Below are 9574 nucleotides of genomic sequence, written 5' to 3' on the forward strand. Positions count from 1 at the left end.
TTTTTTTAAAAACAAACTTTATCTTCAATTTATAAGACACAAGGAAAATCTTATCTTCAAATCTTCAAATGTATAAAAAAAAACCCAAAAAAACCTTTAACCTGCATTTTTAAAGCCACATATATTAAAATCACATGCTACCCCTCAGCATTAACTTAACAATTATACCTCACTTTTAATTTGTTGACATCTGGTCACTCTTGGATGTGTGTAGATAAAGAAGAATAAAAAGATTGTATAAGCACTTTGGGAAACAGTATTGAAATAAAATTACAATAGTAATTAAGCAGTAAGACCTTTTGCATAGAGGATATGCAAAATTGCACTGTTAAAACTAAGTTAAGTCTCCATAGAACTGAACTGTAAATACTGCCTAATCATGCACTATTCAGTGATTTTTCTGTAGCATTAAGTTTCACCTGATTTGCAAAAGGGCATCATATTGTTTTACTGTATTAAAAAAATGCTGTAAATATATGTATAGAGATGTTACTGAAGAATTTTTTTAATGATAAAATGTTGTTTTTAAGATTTCTCTCTGTGTCAATATATAACGTGAATGAAAATGATCCATTCTGAGATTCTGCCTGAATATTACCCACATCTTAAAGAACCAAAACTAACTTGAAACTTTAAACATTATTGCCATAACACATTTGGTTATACAGGTGAACCATCTTATTTACTGAACATATGTCCAATCACCTCACTTTACACATCAGTCAGCGAATGTTTTAACCACATGCAAGCAGATAAATGAGACTACTGTTCTATTTCAGCTGCTCTTTCACGCTCTTTCAAAAAATACATTATAACCAAACTGTATGCAAAGCTAGATATAGATTTACAGATAGAGACACATATTATAATATAAATACAATTATAAACAAATGTGTATTTTGAAGATGCAAATATCGAATCACAGCTTTGCTATCGTATATTTCATTACAAAAATAAAAATGTGGAATTTATTTTTAATGAAATGTGCAACGATATCATTTGAGAAATACGTGTAGATTTTACTCATCGATTTTACTACGCCCTGCGATACACACGTGTGTCGTCACTAATATGCGCCGAAGAGACTTGTGAAAAGGAGATTTGGGAAAATTACCCAACAAGTCGAGAGAGGAAGTCATCATCCAGGATTTAAATGCAGTTTGTTTTCTTTGAAGGGGCGAACACCTTAATGCAGCATGCGGCTAAACTAGACACGGTAATCTCATCCCGGGTCGGCTGCTCTGCGTGTATTTCCAGTACACTGCTGCTGCCGTGTGGTTTAACGTTACTACCGCTAGCAACTAGTGAGTCATATTATCACAAACTGGTGAGGACACACTGGTGAGTGCGGTTAACGCTGCTAGCAGAGCACCCCCAACTAGCTAACGGTACCTGGAAATATATGAAACTATATCTGGTTAAAGCTACTCTGGGGCCACCGTCGACCACAAGCAGGCTGCTGTTTCTCAAAGTTCAAGCCAACTTAGCGTTAGCAGAAACGATGCACTGAGAGCTAACTTCGTCTCTTGGTCGAAGAGCCAACAACGGCAGAATGTGGCTTTAGCTGGTAAGTTTGTTTACTTCATGACTCACCAACCACTATTATGTTACTTGGCTAACGTTGTCGTTAGTTTAGTTGATATGGAAGCAAAGGTCTATATTTGCAGCAGCTACAAATAGGTTTAGGCTGTGTGTAGTCGCTGGCGTTTTCCATTGCAAATGCTACCATTTGAAGTGTTTTTTAACCTTTCTTTAAAAAAAAAAAAAAAAAAGGTTAAATCGCGGTCTTTGATCCAACGTTCGCCGCTAGTGTTTATTGTGGCATGGCAACCGCACAGCTGCAGAAAAGTCACATCTGTAGCGTTTAGCTTTTTTTTCTTACGCCAACTCTGACTCAGAGTAAGCTGGCATAGTTTTAGCTCAGCTCAGTTTTCTTTTAAATTATATCTGTCTTTTTCAGTCATGAAAGTTCATATATAATTAATATAAGGCTGAATTCATCAGTTGGTTTTTCCCCCTCAAACAGAAATGTTATTTTTAACATAAGTAGAAAGAAACAATTTTCTTGGTGGGATACATCTTAAATGCAACCCTAGTCGAAGGCCCGCCACAATAAATAAATATGTGTGTATTTATTTATTTATTGAGCACCTGAAGTCTGTAAGAGACAGAGAGGGAGCTTTAGCAAGAGTAACTAAGTAATGGTTTTCTGTATGACTTCATTGATGTCTCATATCATTGAAACACAAGAAATGTTGTTCCACTCTTCTTTTTGCCTTCTTTCATTTTGCTACTCTCTTGAGCTTTACAGCATTTGAGTCAAATTAAGGTCTAGACTGGACCATTGTAACATGTAGATATTTTTTTGTTTTTCTTCCACAGTCTTTATGTTGTAGATGCATTGCCTTGCTTGTGATTTTTTAAAAAAAAAAATGTATTTATTTAATTTTTTTGCATGACCAGCCCCAACCAAGCTTTAGATCTTAATCTCTAGAATACTTTGGTAAACAGAGTTTAGGTCCTGTGGCTGCAAACAAGACCAAATGATCACCACTCTAACACGTTACTATGAGATGTTTGTGGTGATATATACGTGTGTGTATGTATGTATGTATTAGGGGTGCAACGATACACAAAATTCACGGTTCGATATTTTTTCGATACAAAAAAATGTTCATGCTTTTTAATTTGTCATTTATTAAAATTATAAATATATATTTTAACTCAAAAGTACAGTTTTTAAATTTAATGTTGCTGAAACAACAAAGTAATAAAAAAATATATATATATCTGATCGAGAAATCACTCATCTTTGGAAAAGAGAGTTTATTACAGAGAAATAAAAGCTATACTATACGCTTCTTCTGGGCTGTATTCTCAGCAGCATATTAAACATATCAGGTCCCCATAAGGAGAATCATGTGCTAACGGCTGTCTATATGACTCAGGTAAAGTTTGTAGCATGCGTGCTTGTTGTTTTTGTCTGCTTCCACTTGTCTTTGCACTAGGATGATGTCGGAGTAAATGTGCAGTCATATCCGTTGCGTTCCCACTAGTGCTGTCAGCGTTAATCTCGTTGAAATTACGTTAACGCCACAACACAGCAAGTTAACGAGCTACCGCGGATCGCCCCGTGCATGGGGCTGGATGGCCAACACGTTAACGAGCTAACTGCGATAACACACTAGTTCCCACCAATGTAATTGAGCATTTCCTGGCACATCCAACATACTGTTTTACTTTTGTCCATGACGCGCTTACCTTCAGGGTCATACGTCACATGAAAACCAAAATAGTTCCAAACGCCAGATCTGAATGAGGGTGGGGGAGGTTCAATTTGCCATGTTGCAAGGAGAGCTTAACTTGCTAGCTTGCCCTGCACTCAAGATTAAATTGAGAAAAATAAATCAGTTAGCAAATAACAGCACAGCTATTTAACATTAACAAAACAGGATTAAGTGTAAAAGACTAAAATCACAAACTGCAAAGAGGTAATGCATTCCTTGAACTGTAAAGGACTGCCCCTGTACTGTAATAAAACCCATAAATGCTACTGTTAAATTCAACATGGCTCTATGTGTTTAAGATTTATTTTACTCTATTTGCTAACCCTCCACTTAGTACTTTTTGGTGGGAGTGGAAGTGCATTTTCTTTCCACTTTCATGTAGCTCAGCAGTGGTTGAAGATGGGAGGATGTTCCCTTGATAGTTAAAGCGTGTAGAGAACAGTTTAGTGATGAGGATTCCAAGTGACTTGAATTGATACAATGGGTCCACTGTAGCTCTCTACCACACTGTCTGCTTCAGAGGAAGGAAATGTTCACAATCTCAAAAAGAAAACCCTCTGGGGCATAGATGCATTGCATTTTTATGTGGTTTTCTCTGCAGCTCTTGCACACATCCCAACCCTACCCACCTCCCCTTTGTCCTACCTGAACACTGTTTACAGAGTTAAAGTTGCAATTAAATGGTAAGGGGAATGCACTGCAAACGCAAAAATGTAAAAGAATTTAAAAAAATAAATAAATAAATAGAGAAAGAAAAAAAATTTGCAATCAGGATAGGCATACAGTTTTAGGCAGTAGAAACCTTGATAAATGTTTAAATGTCAGTGTTGGGGTATTGATTGTTGTCTTAATTTTTGCAATACAGGACTCATCAGATGGAGGAGTTCACAGCAGTCATCCCATCTGCTGCTTTCTAAACTTCAGCTATTGTGCCTTTTATCAAACTTGTGCTCCTGTAACTGTGCTAGCCATGGCTTCTCGCAGTGTTGATGAGCCACCAAGTGATACCAGGAATTTACCATCAGTCTCCGAAGAGCCTTCAAGATGTTACCCAGATGACGTCGTGGGAGAGCTTCAGCCAGACACCATGAATGCAACAGTGAAATCTCAAAAATCTGGAAAATTCAGGAGGACTGCCTTGACATTTTTTGGAGTTCGTAAAAGTATCTGTATTCTACCAAGCTTTTTTGGAGGAAGGAGCAAAAATCAGAACAAGTGGTCCTCTAAGAAAGGAATCAGCAAAAGCAAAACCCATGACGGGCTGTGCAAAGTCAGTCAGGATGATGGTCTAAGAAGCGGGTATGCCTCAGCTGGAGATTTTGAGTACCACAGCCAGAGGGACACTGTGGGAGAGCTCCACAGTAGTTGTAGCAATGAATGTAGTCATCCTGCTGCTGAGCAGAAATCACTGACTCTTGGTCGGCAAAAAAAGGGTTTGAGGAGTCTTTTTCACAGTTTTAAGCATCACAGAAATCACAGAAATGATGGATTGGCTAAAACTGAAGTGATTGCAATGTCCTCTCCTCACTGCAAGAAAGAGGTGCCTGTTGTCCGGGACATCAGCCAGTTTGTCACAGAGTGCCTGGGATCTGAACCCAATGTGCCTGATTTTGTAGACGTCACAAGTGATATTTCCATTGGTCCTGAACGTAATGAGGCCAATGTGCAGACAGTGTTAGAGAGGAGTCTGGAGAAAGAAAGCCCAAAGTCAGAGGTTGACGAGCAGGTGAGTGATGATCAGCTGGAGGAAATGAATTTGATAGCCGTAGTCTCCAGTGAGTATGAGGAGCCAGCTAGAGGACATAGCGAGCCCTGTCTGAAACTTCAGATGATGTCGGAGGCGTCCGAAACACCGGCTGGCTCAACAGATCAACTGGACATGATTTTTGGGGATGTCGCGTCATTGAAAAGCTTCGACTCCCTCACCGGCTGCGGGGACATCATTGCAGATCAAGAAGATGACAGCATCACAGAGAGTACAGTCTCTGGAGAGAGGAGCAGAAATGGAGGAAAGAGGGCTTCTTGTTATCTTACTTATCAGGGAGGCGGCGAAGAAATGGCCTCGCCTGAGGATTTGGATGAAACTTGTCTTCAGGATTTCTGGGGGAACAATAGTTCAAAGGAGGTCTGCTACAGTTGCAATCAAGACCACACAGACGTGACTGTTGAGCTGACGACATCCCACAATATGGACTTGCTGAATAGTAGCAGCGGACAGCAAGCCGGTGGCATGGACTCCTCCTCAATTGCTGATGTATTAACTCCTCAAAGTGAGCATCAGGAGTCAGTTCCAAATAGTGATGAGGGCTACTACGATTCAACTACACCAGGGCCAGAGGAAGGACGAGAAAAAACGGACAGATTTCAAACAGAAAGGCTACCCAGGGACAGTTACAGCGGCGATGCCCTTTATGAACTTTTTGCGCCTGACGAAAGTCTCGTGAGCCCACGTTATGAAAGCAAATCCAAACTTCCCATTTCAAAACTGGGTGACTATTCAAGTCAACCAGCTGATGTTACAGATTCAGCCTTTGTCCCAGAAATGAAAAAATTACAAATAAGTGCAGAATTATATAAAGTTCATGATTTTCTGGAGATGCCCAGCACATGCAGTAACTCCTTGGAGTTGGCACACAGTGTGGTTTGTCGGCCAGAAATCGCTATGAATAAAAACTGTAACTTGAACTCAAAAGCCCAAGCTTCAGTCAGAGTAGATCATATAGAGCTGCATATATATGATCAAAAAGAAGATGTGCTTGCTTCCAGCGAAAAAAGAGCCAAATCCATAAATGCTGACACTGAGAAAAGGCATAGCAGCTTATCATTCCAAAGCATGTCTGACCCAGACTTTGAAACGTTTTGTGAACCCAAAGAGGAACATCTCGAGGAAAACAAGCCTGTGGCTTTACCGTACCGAAATATCACTTCTCCATCTGAAGATTCTAACAACGACATGGACGATGGGCAAACTGTGTGTTTTTCACAGGCACTTGTGGACTTCACAAAACACACTCAAATGTTGAGCAACTTGCACGACAATGTGGATGACTTGGAGACAAATTCTGCCATCACTCCAAATGTGGAGGCCTTGCCTACCATAGTCACGTTTGATGTAGTGGATATGCATAATGAAGGTGAATATGATGAGCAGATTCACATGGAACTGGAGGAGGACATTTCATCGCCCTATCAGGAATTTGAGGAAAGCTACCTACAAAAGGATGCATTTGCTGAATGTGACTATCAGATGTTAGACCTATATGAACAGAACATGATCAGTAATACATGGGCGGTTGCCAGTCTCCCACGGCACCTCGGCCTTACAAGAGTCAGTCAGTCCATGCCTAACCCATTGTCTCTAGAGAGGAGAAGTAGGTCTCTGGACACAGAAAGCCTTGAGTTGAAGATGCCTGACTTGTACAGAGAGAACAGAGATGCTATCGTTTCCTGTCCTCAGACAGAAGAGGACTTGGAGAGAGATGCCTCACCATATTACAAGAAGAATGTAGTCGTGTCTGCATCAGAAGTTCGACACAGCAGCAACACTATGGCCTTATCATGGCAAGCGAGGTCAGAAATGGCTTTAAGCCTTCCTCTGACAGATGGGGAAATCGGTGAAAAGATGCAGAGTCTCAGTCAAACCCAAGTACATAAACACAACATATTCTCTGTCACATCCAGCAGTGAATCCCAGCGTCTTTGCTCTAATATGTCAGACAGCATCTCCTGTGATTTACTTTCACCAAACACTGAGCTTTACAATAGACAGTGCCACCCTCCTTTGCAGTTAGAGTCCTGTTTACCTCATAGCACTTTTGTTTATTCTGGAATGATGGAGGACGTAGCCGATGATATTGATGACAATGTTTTTTGTCAGACTGCCACTAATTTGCAATCCTATAATCAGTGTGGTAAAAGTCACCAGGTTGCAATGTCTCATACTGGGAGTCCTCTGAGCACATGTGTGTCTAAGGATGAAATGTCCACCATCAGTGAAACAAGAACACCGAGGGATGTGGTGTGACCTGTAGCCTTCAACAATCTTCCTGAGGCAACCTTGAAGTGGAAGGCTCTCAATTTTTCAGTCATACAGTTATTATAACATGTATATTTGCCAGCGAGTGTTTTTATGGTCAACCAATGGAGGAATGGTTGTTCAATTTTTATTTGCACAACTGCTTCCATTGAAAGGTTGTTGACACTGTGATAGAATGGAAGTGGAATGAAGTTTGGGAGTGTGTGACATCATTAGCACAGTGCTCGGAAGTCAGATTTTTCTGACTTTATTCAGATTTTTCTGAATTTTCTGCATTTGCACAGTGAACAGTAGGTTATGTCAAACTGGTTACATATATGGTAGTCCATCAAAGGCATTTAAGGGAGTAGTTGTTTCATTTGCATTTGTATTGAATCATCTCATTAAGCTATTGAATTTCACTAGAATGTTCATGCCCACGTGTAGCCTCGGCATCCAGGCCTCAACAATAATGTCATACTTCGTTTTAGTGGGTATTCATTAGCCTGGTGTCCAGGCTGACCAAGTCCTGCTTACTTTGCCAGTTGCCTCTAAACACATGAATGCTTATGCTTTTAATGCCGGCTTATGTTTGTATTTCCTTTTCTTGCTTTTCCACAGCCTATTGCTCTCATGAGGGTTATGTTAGTCCCTCTATGCTATTTTTTTTTGCCATACTGGTTTAAGGAAAGGCCAAAAAGAAGTGTTAGAGAGAAGCACCTCCATGGGGTATATATGAATCACATTAAGCTGTTTCTATTTTTATCTTAATCTCAAAATGCAGGTAATTCTTACCAGATCCAGAACAAGATGAGCAGGTATTAGAAATGTACAGACAGTCATAGTTCATGCTTCAGCTGCTATTTGCTTTACATACTGTAGATAGCTTTGCAGAGCAAAGCTACATTATTTGTATAGCACATTTTACATGCAGATACCCTGTTTGTGAAAATGTTCTGCAGTAGTGCGTGTAGAAACAGCTAAGAAGTTAAATATGTTAAAAAAATGGTTAGAGGCAACAAAATTAAAGGGAAAAAGCTACTATCAGCCACAAGCTTAATGTTTGTTTGTAGACTGACAATCCAATCTGGCCTTTTTTCTGTTTAGTGTGTGTGTGTGTGTGTGTGTGTGTGTGTGTGTGTGTGTGTGTGTGTGTGTGTGTGTGTGTGTGTGTGTGTGTGTGTGTGTTGTTGGCTTATTTTACAACAGCTTGACCACCTGTGAAGTGCAGAATTCTTACTAAAATGTTGCACTCCATATTTGTGCTACTGTAAGCTTGCAGAATGAACAAATGGCCTAGTTTTTGTTTTTTATTTTTCTTTTTAATATAAACTGCTATTTTGTCCATGTATCAGTTTCTTGTGCATTACTGTTTGTTCAGTCAGAGGTTAAATTGTCAGATGATTGTCATAGATTTTTTTTTTAACAGTAATATTAAAAGAAATGTCAGAGAATTTGTATTTATATCCTAAGCTATTTGTACACTGTAACATGTATTCCGGATTATTGCAAATTCCTTTTTTGTTTTTCTTTTGTAATAGTTTTACAGTTATATTCAATTCATGTTACAGTGGGAAATTTCTCTTGAAAATCTGTTACTTATTGAAATGGAAACACTGCCTTAGGTAAAAATAAAGAAGCCAAAACGTTTTCCATTTTCACTCCTCTTGTTTTCTTGCACTCTTATGTTTCCTTACAAGATTTTAAAACAGAACAGGTGGAGGACAAAAGAATAAGTGGTAGGCCTTAAACATGATCTACTGCAGATGGACAGTGCCTGAATATCATGTCCTTAAGAAGTAGGGAAAACGTCCAGGATGGAACCTGACTGATGCATCTGGTCAGAAGAGGGGTACAACCGTGGGTATCTACAGCAATCTGTAAAACACTCTGGAGGCTGTGTTGTGGATTGGAACTGCATTTCAAATAGTGGTGTTGGAGGTATTGTCAAATTAAGAACAAAGAGAAGTAAGGTCAGATTTTGATCCACCTGCAATTCCATCTGGAAAGTGACTAATTGGCAACAGATTCATTTTTAGCATGACAATGATCCCAAGCACACTTCCAATACAGTAAAAGTGTACCTGGATGATTCAAAACAAAATGACTATATAGCTCATTGATTGGCCTTCCCAAAACCGGAACCTCAAAATTACTAAAGCAGTGTGTGATCATCTTGACAGAGAACAGAATTCCTTTCGAAAAGCCTGGAGAACTATTTCTGAAGACTACTTATAAAGTTACAGGAAAACTGCCTAATAGTGTTCAGGTT

The 9574-nt window shown here is 39.4% G+C and overlaps 1 protein-coding gene across 1 annotated transcript; it reads left to right on the plus strand.

Moving 5' to 3' along the window:
* Positions 1 to 128: 128 nt before the first annotated feature.
* On the plus strand, positions 129 to 8427 carry amer1 (APC membrane recruitment protein 1). Its single transcript, XM_005928496.3, has 2 exons — positions 129 to 1567; positions 4153 to 8427. Exon 2 carries the CDS (start codon positions 4258 to 4260, stop codon positions 7309 to 7311), a length of 3054 nt encoding a protein of 1017 aa, XP_005928558.1. The 5' UTR covers positions 129 to 1567; positions 4153 to 4257; the 3' UTR covers positions 7312 to 8427.
* The last annotated feature ends 1147 nt before the right edge of the window (positions 8428 to 9574 follow it).

This window comes from Haplochromis burtoni, unplaced genomic scaffold (genome assembly GCF_018398535.1).
Source record: "Haplochromis burtoni strain Fernald_Lab_line unplaced genomic scaffold, NCSU_Asbu1 Contig_115, whole genome shotgun sequence".
Taxonomy (NCBI): Eukaryota; Metazoa; Chordata; class Actinopteri; order Cichliformes; family Cichlidae; genus Haplochromis; species Haplochromis burtoni.